This window comes from Gossypium hirsutum, chromosome A11 (assembly GCF_007990345.1).
Source record: "Gossypium hirsutum isolate 1008001.06 chromosome A11, Gossypium_hirsutum_v2.1, whole genome shotgun sequence".
NCBI classification, from domain to species: Eukaryota; Viridiplantae; Streptophyta; class Magnoliopsida; order Malvales; family Malvaceae; genus Gossypium; species Gossypium hirsutum.
In genome coordinates, this window is record NC_053434.1 from 112525200 (window position 1) to 112541657 (window position 16458).

The window sequence follows — 16458 nt, forward strand, 5'->3', positions numbered from 1 at the left end:
GAGTTCTAAATAATCGTCCTGTTTCAGGTTCTCGTACTGTTTAGAAACCTTTCAGGGTAATATGCAAAACCTTCTTTTGAGAGCATCATTAGTTCATTAATTATTATTTCAATAAAAATACTCGAAAAATATTATAATGATAGGTAGAACTGAAATTTATTCGAGTCAGAATTTACGAAAGATGTATCAACAAAGAAAGCAGTCATTGCTTGAGATACAAAAACAGATGAAAAGGAACAGAATAGGTCCCCCAGATTTCGCAGTTTTAGCTTCTCTGTACGAACTCCTCGAAGACCTTTTTAAACTTGGCATGCGCTCAGAGGATCTATAGCATTTTGTTGATGCCCCAAGATGTAGCTTATCCCCTCTTTATCGATTCAAGTGTAGTGAGATTGCCGCTTGCCCCAATTTGGATCGAAATTTGAATTACCCTTTGCGGGTTTTCAACTCAAAACCCCTTTGGTCTCAAGGCGCCTTTTATGGGTTTTCACATTGGCCTCTCTTTTTTTTTTGCGCCCTTTACGGGTTTTCACCTCGAGTGCTTCAAGCAAAATATCTTTTGACAGAATCTGAATTTATCGGGTTAGGCAAGCTCTTGCCATCCATCTCTGCTAGTATCAATGCCCCTCTAGAGAAAGCCTTTTTTACCATATAGGGTCCTTCCCAATTTGGCATCATTTCCCCTGAAATCTTTTTGCATAGGGAGAATCTTTTTCAACACTAAGTCTCCCTCATGGAACACCCTAGGGCGAACTTTTTGTTGTAGGCTCGCATCATTCTCCTCTGGTACATTTGGCCATGACGAATAGCCTTTAGCCTCTTCTCTTCAATCAAGTTTAGTTGATCGTAACGAGATTGGATCCATTCTGCTTCGTCTAACTTCAACTCTGATAAAACTCGGAGAGAAGGGATTTCGACCTCAATAGGTAAAACTGCCTCCATCCCATAAACCAATGAGAAAGGTGTTGCCCTGGTAGAAGTTCTGACAGATGTCCGATAAGCATAAAGGGCAAATGGGAGCTTTTCATGCCAATCTTTGTAAGTCTCCGCCATCTTCCCCACAATCTTCTTGATATTCTTATTAGCTGCCTCAACTTCCCCATTCATTTTCGGGCGGTATAGTGATGAGTTGTGATATTTAATGTTGAACCAACTGCAGACTTCTGCTATTGCGCTATTGTTCAGATTCAACGCGTTGTCGGATACGATTCTTTCTGGCATACCATAACGACATATGATCTCCTTCTTCAAGAACTTGCTGACCGCCGACTTTGTGACATTGCCGTACGAAGCAACCTCTACCCATTTTGTAAAGTAGTCAATAACCACAAAAATAAATCGATGTCCGTTGGAAGCTTTTGGCGAAATTGGCCCAATGACGTCCATGCCCCACATTGAGAATGGCCATGGGGAAGTCATAACATGGAGGGGTGAAGGAGGCACATGGATCTTGTCTCCATAAATTTGACACTTATGGCATTTCTTAGCGTAATTGATGCAATCTCCTTCCATTGTAGACCAGTAATATCCGAATCTCATGATTTGTCGAGCCATTGTAAAACCATTAGCATGTGTCCCACAGACACCATCATGGACTTCCTCTAGAATTTTCTTTGCCTCAACAGCGTCAACACATCTTAACAACACCTGATCCTTTCTCTTCTTATATAGAACCTCACCGTCTAGGACATAGTCACTGGCTAACCTCCTCAATGTTCTTTTATCATTTTCGGTTGCTTTATCTGGGTACGCACGGCTCTTCACATATTGTAAGATATCATGATACAAGGATGATCATCTCTCTCTTCCTCTTCATCAACATTACAGCAGTGAGCTGGGGCCTCACAAATACTCATCTGAATTGGCTTCATATCCTCCTGTTCATTTACTTTGACCATGAAAGCCAGTGTAGCCAAGGCGTCAGCCATTTGATTCTCGCTTCGCGGGAGGTAATGAAAGGTAATATCATCAAACTTTTCAATTAACTCCAGGATTAACTTTCGGTAACTGATCAATTTAGGATCTCTCGTTTCCCACTCGCCTTTAAGCTGATAAATTACCAATACAGAGTCTCCGTACACTTCTAATACTTTGATTTCGCGGTCTATAGCTGCCCGAATTCCCATGATACATGCCTCGTATTCTGTCATGTTATTTGTGCAGTCAAAATCCAGCTTGCAAGTGAACGGATAATGATCTCCATTTGGGGATATTAGTACTGCCCCAACTCCATTTCCAATGGCATTTGATGCTCTGTCAAAATTTAATTTCCAGGAATGATTTTCAGGCATGTCCCCTTCAGCGATTGCTACATACATTAGATCTTCATTGGGGAAATTGAAATTCAAAGGTTCATAATCCTCCAAAGCTCTACTGGCTAGGAAATCTGCTATTGCACTCCCCTTCATAGCTTTTTGGTTTACATAGACTATGTCAAATTCGGAAAGCAGAATCTGCCACCGGGCCATCCTTCCATTTAAAGCGGTTGACTCCATCATGTATTTGAGAGGGTCTAGCTTTGAGATTAGCCAAGTTGTATGGTACAACATGTATTGCCTCAACCTTCGTGTTGTCCACACGAAAGCACAACATAGCTTCTCAATTGGCGGGTACCTCATTTCACACTCAATAAATTTTTTACTGAGGTAATATATCGCTCTTTCTTTTCTCCCAGTCTCATCGTGTTGGCCGAGCACACACCCCATCGAATTATCAAATACTGTTAAGTATAGTATCAATGGCCTACCAAGGCTTGGTGGTGTTAGCACTGGGGGACTAGACAAATATTGTTTAACCTTTTCAAAGGTTTTTTGGCATCCATCATCCCATACCCTAGGATTGTGATTTTTAAGAAGACAGAATATGGGGTCGCACTTCTCTGTCAGTTGCGAAATAAACCGTGCGATGTAGTTTAGTCTCCCTAGAAAACCTCGGACTTCTTTCTGAGTTCGTGGCGGAGGCAGCCCCTGTATAGCCTTGACTTTATCAAGGTCGACTTCTATTCCCTTCTCACTGACTACGAAGCCAAGTAACTTTCCAGACCTAGCTCCGAAGGTGCATTTTGACGGATTGAGCTTTAATTGGAATTTTCTCAACCTCAGGAATAATTTCCTCAACACTCGCACATGCTCCTCTTCAGTTTGGGATTTTGCAATCATGTCGTCAACGTAGACCTCAATTTCCTTGTGCATCATGTCATGAAACAAGGTTACCATGGCTCTTTGGTATGTGGCTCCCGCATTTTTCAGCCCGAAGGGCATCACCTTGTAGCAAAACGTTCCCCATAAAGTTATGAAGTGGTTTTTTCCATGTCCTCAGGATGCATCTTGATCTGATTATACCCAGAGAACCCATCCATGAAGGAGAACAGTGAATAGCCTGCCGTATTATCCACTAGAGTGTCTATGTGAGGCAATGGAAAGTTATCATTTGGGCTGGCCTTGTTTAAATCTCTGTAATCTACACACATCCGTACTTTCCCATATTTCTTAGGGACAGAGACGACGTTGGCTACCCATTCTGAATAATTGACCACCTGTAGGAATCCGGCATTAAACTAATTCTTGACTTCTTCATTGCTACATCAGGTCTCATCTTTCGGAGCTTCTGCTGAACTGGCTTGTACTCCTTTTTTGTAGAGACATGGTGCACTGCGATATCGGTACTTAAACCAGGCATATCCTGGTATGACCATGCAAAGACGTCCTTGAATTCTTGCAACAGCTCAATGAGGTTCTGTCTTGTTTTCTCGTTAACGCAAGTGCCAATTTTAACTTCCTTCCCCTCTTCCAGGGCCACAATCTCAGTAGTCTCTTTGTGTGGTAGGATCTGTTCATCTTCTCGCTCCACCATCCTTAACAAATCGGGAGATAAACCACGATCTTAGTCCTCTTCAAAATCTTGAAATCCCTCAAAGCGCATGTCTTGCTCAAAAGGAGATTCCGGGCTCGTATCAGCATTACTCATGACGTTGACATCCGGGGGCTTATTATGAGTATAAGAGAATACCAAAAGAAAACGAAATGAATAGTTCCTTTGTATGGTATGATTATGTATGAAATGAAAAGGAAGAAAGAATAATTGCTCGAACCGATATATGAAAATGCATTTTTATTGAAAATAATAATGTTTAAACATGAGCCTATTTCACAAAAGATTCTTATTGTCCCTAGGCTAGAAGACAACAAGTGGGTTTTGAATATTACTCTGTGTTATCTCTAAAGATTACAGGAATTTCTTCTACAGTCCAGTTATTCAAAACACTCCCAGGTTCATACGGGCAAATGCCTGATAAATTTCTTTCCATTGCTTCCTCTTCAAATATGGCATTGATGCTCCAAATTCCCCTAGCATCTTCAGTTATTCCTTCTTTCACCTTATGCTGTATGGAATGAATAAAAACTCCAGATACAAATGTTTGGGAAATGTGGGGGAAGTTCATCGGTTCCCACCTGACTTCTGTCCCTCTCAATCTCACTCTCCGCTGTTCTTGTTTCCTTTCAAACTCCTTCTTCACTTGGCTTGCATCTGGCCTGAATCCCAAACTGAAGCGATCCCACTTGCCAACCAAGACTGGCACTCTAACTTTTCCACGAAGGTGCTTCCCGAGTCCTCTGCCAGGTAACGCGCCTTTCCCAACTGTCAACTGCAGGCTCATTTTCGTAGCCCTTAATATCCTAGGTATCGGAATCCTGTTTCCTTCAGCTATAAACGTTGTGTTTACAAACTCTAATGATTGAAATGAACATTCAACTACTTCGTTGTCATTCTCTATGTAGGGTGTATCACTAGTAACTGACGCAATAATGTCCTCCTCCGCATTTATTGTTATTAGCCGACCCTCAGTAACCATCTTTAACTTCTGGTGCAGCGAGGATGGCACTGCCTTAGCTGAATGAATCCAAGGTCTTCCTAATAGACAGTTATAGGAAGGCTTAATATCCATCACGAGGAAATCTACCTCGTACGTGTTTGGGCCAATCTGAAGAGGTACTTCTATCCTTCCCATTACTTTCCTTTCTGTGCCATCAAATGCTCTTACTATGTTCTGACACGTCTTCATATGGGAACTGTCTATAGGTAAACGGTTTAATGTATCCCACGGCAACACGTTCAATGCGGACCCATTATCAACTAGTACTCCGGGTAGCGTATACCCCTTGCAACGTGTAGTGACATGTAGAGCCTTAATAGACCCCTACCCCTGGTGGTATCTCATCATCGCTGAAGGAGATGAAATTGTCAGTGCTTATGTTGCTGACGAGACGATCCAATTTGTTAACTGAAATGTCATCCGCAACATAGGTTTCGTTCAACACTTTCATCAATACGTTGCGGTGGACTTCCGAATTTAACAGCAGATTCAATACCGATATGCGATTCGGTAGTTGGTGTAGTTGTTCCACAACATTATACTCGCTGTGTTTTAGGAACTTCAAGAACTCCTTGGCTTCCTTTTCCATTACTAGCTCATTAACTAGTGGTTCTGATCTCTCTACTTCTTGCCTAAACATGACGAGTTTCCCTTTTGTTGGTTCGGCTTCTATGTTTGGCGTGTTAATCGAACCCTAGTTCTTTGAAACTGCTATACTACAGTTATAATTCCAATGCACCCTATGCTATCTTTATAAGGGGAAGCTGTTGGCTTTTGGATTATAACTCTTGGTGTAATTCTTGCTTCTACTTCACTAACTCTAGGCTTCGAAATAATTATCACTGGACGGCTGGCTCTGCCGCCTTCTTCACTCGACTCTCCTCCTAGCGAGTATACATCCCCTTCTTCGACAGACTTAAAGAACTCCAATTCCTTATCATCCATTAGACCCTGTACTAGGGCTCTGAACTCAATACAATTCTGGATCTCGTGATCTTTCTCATGATGGAACTCACAATAGTTCCGTGTATCTTGGATTTTATCTCCTAACCCTTGCGGGACTAAACTTCTCTTCTGCATTTCATTCCAAACTAGCTTCAATGGGGTTCTCAGCTCCGCGATATTCAGCTTGACTTTTCTCCCCACATTCTCAATTATCGCGTTTACCCCTTTATCAGTATGACTGGGCAACGGATTTCCTGTACCAGGTGTATCATCAAATTTTAGAACACCTGCTTTGATAAGCCTTTCCACGCACCTTTTAAATGAGGTACAGTTTTCTATCGAGTGCCCCGTAATCCCTGCGTGGTATTTGCATTGAGCATTTGCATCGTACCACTTAGGGTATAGGGGCTACAACGGCTCTAAGTGGAAAGGAGCCACTACATGTGCATCAAACAGACTTTTGTACAACTCCTTATATGTCACTGATATGGGAGTAAATTGAAACTTCTCTGTATTCTGTCTCATGTTAGGCTCCCGCCTTGGTGAGGCCTGCTGGCCTGTGACTATCGCCCTTGACTGATTAACAGTGGCCGATTTTGCGTAGCCTGAGCTCACATTACCTACTTCATTCTCTCTTTTCTTCGGGGCTGACCTTCTCGTGTTCTCTCCGACTTCTATCTTACCTGATCTTATGGCATTTTCTATCATTTCGCCAGACATTACTATGTCTACAAAGCTCTTGGTTGCGTTACCTAACATATAAGTAATGAAAGGCGCCTTCAATGTATTGATGAAGAGCATGGTTGTTTCTTTTTCTAGCAACGGTGGTTGGACCTGTGTAGCGACCTCTCTCCATCTCTGAGCATACTGCCGGAAGCTTTCGCTTGGATTCTTCTCCATATTCTGGAGTGTGATCCGGTCCGGTGCTATATCTGTTATATGGTCGTACTGCTTCATGAAGGCCTGAGCTAAGTCCTTCCATGACTTAACTTGCGTACGACTCAACTGATTGTACCATTTGGCCGCAGCCCCAGCCAAACTGTCTTGAAAACAGTGAATCAACAACTGATCATTATTGAAAAGACCCATCATTCTCCGACAAAACATCGTGATGTGAGCCTCAGGGCAACTAGTTCCGTTGTATCTTTCAAATTCTGGTATTTTGAACTTGGGAGGTAATACCAAATCTGGGACTAGACTCAACTCTCTGGCATCCATTCCGCAGTAATTATCAACACTTTCCAACGCCTTGAACTTCTCAACCAACCATTTATATTGGTCCTCCATTTGTTTGGGCAGTTCTGTTTTTTCTTTTTCCACCTCTGCTGCGTCGTCGAAGTCAAGACCTGGGGGTTTGCTAGATTATCCTTAGGGTTAGTGCTTGATCCCGCTGGAAAGTTTACTGGTGCCGAGGTACCAGTTTGATAAAAAGGTTAGACATTAACAGACACCCTTGGTGGTTGTGTTTGCATGTTTGCTGGCGCAAAACTTGTAGGACAAGCGGAATCCTCATTGTCATTTCTCGTGTCAAACATAGGGCATTTTCCTTTGTGAGACCCTCCTTTAAACAGCTGTGTCAGCTGGCTTATCATGCTATTTTGTGATTCTAGCATGTTTCTCTGGGACTCCAGCATTTGGTCTCTCATTTCCTGGTGGATCTTAGCCAGCTGCTCTTGCATCTGAGCCTGCAGCTGCTCTTGCATCTCCTTTTGCATTTGCTCAAACCTCTGATCCATATCCTTTGTCTTCCTTCGTGTGTAGTACCGGTGTTCCAGGGTAACTAGATAAATGGCCACTAATTAATAAGGTTCTTTTGTGTATATGATGTTATGCGATGCAATGTAATGCAAATGCATGACATGAATGCAAAAAGGAAACGTCGATTCGAATTCAACTTCATTTAGAAAACTTCACTGAAAAACAAAATCTTTTACATAAAATGAATTACATATACGGTGTTGCCCTAACACCCAAAGCTTTTACTTTCCTAAGAAGGCAGGCTAACTCTCGCCCCCGATCTGATTCTAACTCATATTTAACTCCTAGCACATCTGCTTGGACCGCCAAAGTCTGTAAGTGATCAGCCACCTCTCGTATCTGAGCTATAGCTTCACCCATTAAGTAATCCCTATCTCGGACCTGATCCTAAGATCGGTGAAGTTGCTCCCCTAGTTGCTCATTATTTGCTTCCAATAATTCAATTTGATTCTCACAGTTCTGAAGTGTAGCTTCAAGTTCTTCTACTTTCCCTTTCAAATTCTCGATCTTGCTTAGACTAGCTCTTAATTCAATTACTGAGTTACGACACCGATGTTGCTGTAGTGCCGTTTCTAACTCCTCCACCTGAGCTCTTAACATCTGTTTTTCATTCTGGCTATCATCCAAACTCTTTTTACAAGTGACTTCTCAAGCCTGAGCATCGTGGAACTTTCTTTCCCACCAATCAGCCCTAGCCTTTTCCTCTTGGATTTCTTGCCTCCACTGTCCAGACGTTTTACCCAAGCCATCATTTCTCATTGACTTATGCAGCTGCTTGTAATCAGTCTTCAGACTGTCTAGGTCCTCCTCAACTTCTCTCTTTCTCTTTCTCAAATTCTCAGCCTCGAATTTTTGAACATCAACATCCAACTTTAAGTATACTTTTTCCTCCTCCAACTGCTCTATTTTCCTTTCTAACTCTGAGGTTTTCTTTTCGAAGTCTTGCTTTATGATTTCCAATTCAGAGGGAACCATTCGCAGATATTCCTCTATCGGTCGAGCTTCTTCTAAATTCGGCCTCGGGATATTATCGTTAACCCTTCTACTCCACCATTCGCTATATTCAGGAGTTACCATTGGATTTACAGCAACTCTCTTTATCCGGCAAGTTTGGTTCCAGGCATTATAAATCTCACGGCTCTTTTTCTTGGAGTCTTTCTCCCCATACGAGAACCCACTCTGAGCTAGCCCTTGTGTCATCGGTATAAATTGTCTTGATCTATATTGCCTCAATACCAGTAAAGGGGCATATCCAATGGCTCACCAAATCCCCAACAAAGGGAGCCAATCATAACTCCCACATCGGTAGAGAATCTCATCAGAAACCATCCAAGGGGCCTTCCATTCGATATCTTTTTCTTGGAGATTTTGAAGTATCGCCATCCATTTTTCCTTTGTTATGTCATCTTTTCTCGATATGGCCACTATCTCTTTCAAATGTGAGTAATCTCCGAAAAAAGGTCGGTAAGAGGCCTTTTCTACCCTCCAAAAGTAGCTATGAAACCATACTAACAAGGTTTGTGTACACCCAATAAATCTGCCTTCACCTGACCTCCGACATACACTCAAAGATCTGAAAGTCTCAGCCAGGATTGCAGGAACTGGAGTGACTCCTTTACCTAGTCGGTCAAATAGATCGGCGACTGCTTCATCTACATGCCTTAAAGCCTTAGGGAAAATAACCAAACCATAAATGCTCAAGGCGAAGACATCCATTCTTTTTTTCATGTCAGGGTGTGTCAGGATCAGATCTCTCAAATTTTCCCAAGGGATGCACTTTTCACTGCCTTTCTGCTGGACCCGAGCCTCAACCCACTGTTCACTCATCCCAGTGATGTTCATCAACCTCTTTACAAAGGTTGGGGTATTGACAGCTCTAGAATAAATCTTATCAACTTGAAACCTCGGACAGCGAAGCAAGGCTGTGTATTCCACGATAGTAGGTGCTAGATCCACCTTTCCGAAAGTAAAACAACTGTAGGTGGAATTCCAAAATTGAGCCATGGCGCGGAACAAATACCTATCTACCTTAACATCGATGAGATAAGGAACATCACCATAATTACAGTATAGTAGCTGCTTCATCTTATCATCCCAGTGACTCCATAATTCTTTCAACTCCTGAAGATCGTTCTGAACCACACTAATACGAGTAAAGTCCCATAACTCTGACGTGTACTCCTTTGTCAAACTGTCACATTTCTCTAACTATGCATTCTCCGACCATCTTTGGACAAACGCGTTGTCTTTCACTTTATCAAGGAATTCATTCTTCATGGCAAAACTTTCTATTAGTAACCGAACCGTATATCGACACCTCCTTTTAGGATGAAAATGTTATGCAATCACTATTAAAGAAAGAAGGAAGAACCAAAGTCAGAATTCATGCATAAGAATAAAAATCAAAGTAATCAAGAAATTATCAACCGCCTATTCAGGAAACCACTAGGGTTAGGTGTAATTCTACCTAAGGCGGGTTCCTACAGCTCACTATATGTGATTTAGTTCTAGAGTAAAGGTACCTGAACCAGCAGATTCCTCGACCCTCGCCCATTATAGGTTCAGATGGATCAAGTTCGGTTCAGGGGAATACATTTCCTTATGCCCGTGCGGAGGTGAAAACCTCACGAAGACATAAGTATGGATGTATTCTGGAAGCGATCCCCTAGCCCATGCGGAGGTGAAAACCTCACGAAAGCATAGTTTCTCACTCCCACTTAAAAGGTGCGACCACAACGGTCATGCAAAATGATGCAAGAATATATCGAAAGACTCGACAAATAAAGTAAAACCCACATGATAAAAACTGACAAAGACACAGAAAATATAATGATAGGATCATAGATTTAAAAACCGAATTTCCAATTTTTGACAATAAGATAGAAAACAATCAATTTACAGCTCGACTCTCTGATATCCCCAGTGGAGTCGCCAAGCTGTCGAAACCATTTTTTGAAAACAGGAAATTGACTTTGAAAATGAAAAGTTGGGAGTCGCCACCAATCGTTTTTAATAGGGTGTGATTGGTTCACCTCAAAACACGGTCGTTTTTAATAAATAAATAAATTTTTCAAAACGACGATTTTGGTCTGCGAAAATAAAAAATTGGTTCGGGAGTCAGTTACGTACGAGGACGGATTAGCACCCTCGACACGCCCAAAATTGGTACTTGATTGATTATTTAGTGTCTCAATGTCGAAAATTAAAGATTTGGACAGAGTTCAAAACGCGATCCTCCTTTTATTGGCTTTTAAAACATTTAGGTAAGTCAAATGTGTATTAAAGACCATCTCACCTTGAGGTAAAACATTACATCCAGTACGTTAGGACACAATATTTTTGACCCTCAGATGTGATCTTACCTTTAAAACGTGCGTTTTTAGCTTTAAGAGGGTATTCAAACATTCAAAGCAGACCAAGAAAGCGAAACTCAGTACGTTAGGGCACGATCCTTTGAATTCTTTAAATATCGAACATTGCCTATGTTTTGAAAAATTTTGAGAGTGAACCGATAAAGGGATATTTTGATATTCAAAACAAACAAAAAAGGCGAAAAAAATAACTAATAATAATTTAGTATATAAAAAAATCAATGAAAAAACTATGGTATATAAAAATAATAAAATAATAAAGTAGGTTTATTAAAAATTATAAAAAAACTTTGACGAAGAATATATACATATAAAAATTATAAATAATGATAGTAAAATAATAGTAGTAAACGGTAGGAAAAAATAAATAAAATATAATGAATAAAATATAATAAGTATAATAAACTATATTTAAAATTATTATAAAATATATATATATATAAAGAAATAACACAGGAAAAAAATGATTATTAGCAAAAGAAAAAAAATGATACGCCAAATAATGTAATACATATAATGACAAGTTATACATAAAATAATTAGTTTTACTTAAAAAAATGTATACAAAGCATATAACAAATATAAAAATAAATAAATAATATAATAATGTGAAACATAACTCAAATTGACTAAATTAAATGGAAGAAAAAATAACGAAAATGATATAATAAGTATAATAAATAATAGTGTAAAAAAATAATACAATAAATAATAGGAAAATAACCTAAAATAGTTAAATAAAATAGCAATAGATTAATAATAATAGTACCAAAAGAATTTAATTTTGTGATAAAAGTGTTTAAAATAAGCAAAATAGGGCTTAATTGAGACCAAAAGGGAAGTTCTAGGATAAAGCACAAATAAAAGGGGAAAGGAGGACCTCATTGAAGGGCGCGTGGAACAAGGGGTTTAAAAATGTAATTTACCCAAATTTCTGAACCTAGCATTTAATATGGACCAAATTAAAAGTTGCACAAAATTGCTGGGTGAAATTCAAAAACAAAAGTGAAGTAGATTTGGGCAGCAAGAAAATGTACAGGGACCTGATGCACAAATTGACCCCTTAAGGGCAAAACACGTGGGTCCCGTCACTTTAAAAGCTATTGAATGGTTCTGCAAGACCCATTTTATTTCTTATTCCCATTGTTTTTCAAACAAAAAGAAGCAGAATGCTTCTTCTTCCCTGCTCCCTTTCCATTTTTCTTTGCTAGGAATTCAACCTAGCTTGCGCCACCCTGGAGGATCATCGGTGCCACGCACCTCCACCCCACCGCCGGTTCACGGATCAAGACCAGGTAAGCCCTCCTTTCTCTTTTAAAACTTTGTTTGATTATTTTCAAAAATAAGGAAAAAAAATGTAGATGCACAACAAAGGCTAAAAACCTTGAAAAAAAACTATAATCACCTTTGATTCTATTGGATGGTATTAAAAGTTTACTCAGAAATATGGTATATTTCTCTGTATTTCCCTTGATTCCCCCGAAAAAAAAAAACTCCCCTTTATACTGTATTTTCAATGGCTTTTTATAGCCTAGAAATAAAACAAGGGAAAAACAAGTCTCCTCCTGTTACTATGCTTCTTGTTGTTTTCTGTTGAAAATATAGCTGCGAAAATCTCGGAATCGAGAGGCGTGGCGGAGTGGGACGCTGGTGAGAGGCGTGCGGCGCGAGGACTCATGCAACAACTTTGAGTCTCTGTTCGTTTGGGCCTTGTTTGGGTCTATTTTTGTGCCTATTTTTCTTGTATTGGATCATGGCATGAATTTGGTCCTACAATGACTAGTTTTAACAAATGGAAAGCATAGAAAAGCTACATTAAAAGAAATGGAGAAGTGACGAAAGTAGAGGGAGAAGCAGAAGAGAATGGAAAAAAAGAAAGAAAGTTAAAAGAACATAAAAGAAAAAAATTAAATTGCTTAAAAGAAAACAAAAAAATATGGGGATCAATTGTATAAATGAACCTAAAATTTAAGTTTGAAATGATGATTTAACGTGCCATGTCAACTTACCCTTACACTGCCAATGGCAATTAACGGCTTAGTGACTAAAATGTTACAACGCGATAATGTAAGTGACTAAAACGTAACATTTCAAACATAAGTGACTAAAATGTGCCCTGAGGTAAACAAAAGTGACTATTTTGATTGTTTTAACATATTTTTTTAGTGTGATATCTGCATTATTTTTTATTTAATGTGATACTTATATTTGGCAAAAGCTTTACATTTCTTCTTCTTTTTTGTTCTTTTGGTCCCAATTTTGCTAGTCTAAATTCACTAGATTTGGAGCCCCCTCTCTCTCTTTTTGAAGATTGGTTGTTGTTATTCAGTTTATTGGTTAAATTTTGATTGGATTTTCATGATGGGTTTTAGGTGAGGCTTTGACAGTATTGGGGGCTAGAAGATGGAGTTGGATAATGTATAACACCCCTTAACCCTTATCCGTCACCGGAATAGGGTTACGGAGTATTACCAGACATTTCAAAATCAATACGAATAATCATATAATAATATAACACACACATCATAATTTAATCATAATGTCCTTTTATTGAGCCCTCGAGACTCAATTCACATGTTAGAAATAAATCAGGACTTAATTGGAAACTCAGAAAATCTTTCGCGAAATTTCAAAAAAATTTCCTAGGTACAGGGCTTACACGCCCATGTCGCTAAAGGACATGCCCGTGTGACCTTGTGACTTGCCCGTGCTTCATGCTGTGTTCTACCCGTGTAACTCCCTGACTTACCTCACACGGCCAAGCCACACACCCCTATGCTAAGCCGTGTGGTCAATTTATTTTATTAAAATTAAGTGCAGTTTTCACACGGCCAAGGCACATACCCTTGTGCTAGGCCGTGTTCCTCACACGGCTGAGACACATGCCCATATCTCTGCCCGTGTGGCAAAACCTGAGCACTCTGTTTTGAAAATTTTAAGCTGCAGGAGACACGCGGCCTAACCACACGCCCATGTGTAATCCGTGTGTCTCATACGGTCTGGTCACACACCCGTGTGCCAGGTCGTGTGGACTCAAAATGAGCCTTAAACATCAAGTATACCAACCCTGCAAACCTTGAACCTTAAGCAACACAAAAACTAATCATTCAACCAATCCAAAACACATCCAAATACATTTAAAACATGTCAAGTTATTCATTCTAAATACTTAATCAATATACCAACATAAATACTTTACAAATACTAACCAATTCAATTCATTTAACTTCATTCAAGCTAAATCAAATTTAATATCAAATATCAACCTAAATTTGCTTATATTAACTTCATTCATACCTTAACCAAAATATGTCATTTTATAACCTCAACATAACACACATGTATTTAGGTTTATAAGTAACTAATATCATTTTATAGTATATATTTACAATCATTTTTCCCAAAATGACAACTTCACCATCCTAGGTACATGCCATTACAAACAAAAGAAATATACTTCACCACTTTGAGTTCGGGATTGGCTTTGGATGCTGATTCGGCAATTCGACTTTAACCTAACCTGCGTACGGAAACAAACCGTACGCTGAGTATAAAACTCAGTGGTATTTCTATAATTCGAATACTTATTCAACAAGAATTTACAATATTTAAATATCTAAATAAACATAACGAAATTCATTCAAAAAATAATCAATTTCATAAACAATCATTTATAACAATTTCAATACTCATTTCTTACTACTTCAATATCATAATTTCTATTCAATAGCATTTCTCAATGGAATACACATATCATCTCACCATATCAATAACCATTTCATGAACACATAGTTTATGCATTTCATATGCATATTTCAATTCACTATCCCATTTCAATTCACATATAATACCATCCAATATCAATCATAGTGCTATTTCATTTAATTACCCCTATTAACAAAACTCAGACTTTTGTGGATATACGGATCCAACCAAAACACACCATTATGGCACCCAGTACCTCATCGAATTTATCCGAAGTAATAGTTTGACACCCAGTGTCTCATCGACTCAAAGTTGAAGTATCCCTAAACACTTCCAATCCTGTGGCATGCTAACTACATTCGGCTCAGCCCAATATAGTAAATAAGGTTTCAATTCACTTTTCAATTTCAAACAATATTCATTTCAATTTAAATAATCATATTTACTCACAAAATCAATTCAATTCAATTCAATATCATAATATCAATACTCACCTTATTTCACTTACTATACATATTAATCAAAATACAACAATTAATTACTAAATTCAGTTTATAGAAATACAAACCAGAATTCTCGAGCTACTCCTCGTTAACTTTGTCTTTTCCTTTTCTAGCCGAGGTCTCCAGCTCAACATTAGCTACGAAAATTGAAATAATTAAAAATTATCAATACAACACCAATTCACATCAATATTTAAATTTATACTTAACTTTTGCCTAAATTCCAATTTAGTCCTTAAATTAAACTAACTCTTTTTCTTACAAAACTAATTTGGTATGTCAATCCAATTTCCACTTTAATCTAATTTCAACTCCCTAATTTCTCTACAAAAGTCTAATTTCAAAATTCTTTCAACTTAGTCCCTATTACTTAAAACTTATGAGTTGTTTTACAATTCAATTCTTTTCTCAATACTAACTTAAAATTCTATCAAGTTCAATTTGTTCAACATGATCAACATCTAAAATTCACTAATTTTCAAAATTTCAACATAAATCAAGTAGTATTTTGTTCTAGAATTCCAAAAACATCAAAATTACAAGAAAATGAGCTAAATTAACTTACCACTTAAGCTTGAAATCTTTAAACCCTAATTTTTCTTTTTCATTTTCTTTCCTCTTTCTTTCTTCGTGTTTTGTTCTCCCTATTCTGTTTATTCTTTCTTTTTCATTTCTTTATTTCTTTATTTTATGTTTAATTAATTAATATAATATATTGTGATATAATAATAATTTATATGTATTCTTAAGTATTAAGTATGTATTTAATATAAACAAATATATGTATATTATACATACACATGGAATTGTATTTTACCGTACATTTGTCTCTTATGGTTTATTTACTAATTTAGTCCTTCAACTTTTCTTTAATCTATAATTAAGCTTTCACACTTTATTCAATTTAATCATTATACATAATTATCTTCAATTTAAAACTAATTCACCTAACCAAAACCTAATTAACCACACAACTAACTTCGTAAATATTTTTAATAAATATTTACGAATTCATTTTTCGAAAACAGATACTCGAAAATATACTTCTTCGATACTCGTAAATTTTAGGTCGTTACATAATGGGTTAGGGGACGATGGTGGTGGTTATGGGAATGGAGTGGTGCTTTGAGGTGGTGTGGTTGGGTGGTTAATGTAATGGTGGTGGGCAGTGTAAGTTGTTGTGTTGTTGATGTAAAGATGGTGTGAAAGTCAAGAGAAGGGACTGGCTCGTTTAAGGGATGTGAGTGGTGCAATTTAGAGAAGGGTTGAGAGTGAAAATTGATGTTGCTAGGAGAAGATGGAG

General features: G+C 38.3%; 1 protein-coding gene and 1 long non-coding RNA gene across 2 annotated transcripts; one reads left to right on the forward strand and one right to left on the reverse strand.

Annotated features, from left to right (window-relative positions):
- Positions 1–5584: 5584 nt before the first annotated feature.
- Positions 5585–7105, reverse strand: LOC121210055 (uncharacterized). The gene is made up of 2 exons (XM_041082140.1): positions 6277–7105; positions 5585–6174 (listed from the first exon to the last, which is right to left on the reverse strand). Exons 1-2 carry the CDS (start codon positions 7103–7105, stop codon positions 5585–5587), a joined length of 1419 nt encoding a protein of 472 aa, XP_040938074.1.
- Positions 7106–11857: 4752 nt separating this feature from the next.
- LOC121209345 (uncharacterized) lies at positions 11858–12772 on the forward strand. Its single transcript, XR_005904472.1, has 2 exons — positions 11858–12242; positions 12553–12772. It is a non-coding gene; the product is annotated as an uncharacterized lncRNA (long non-coding RNA).
- Positions 12773–16458: the final 3686 nt, after the last annotated feature.

Bases quoted from the DNA above. Each gene is read 5' to 3' on its own strand.
- LOC121210055 (XM_041082140.1), bottom strand. From the start codon at position 7,105: ATGGAGGACCAATATAAATGGTTGGTTGAGAAGTTCAAGGCGTTGGAA. The intron at 6,175-6,276 runs GTCTGTTTGATG...AATACCACGCAG, and splicing joins ATATAAGGAGTTGTACAAAA to GGATTACGGGGCACTCGATA.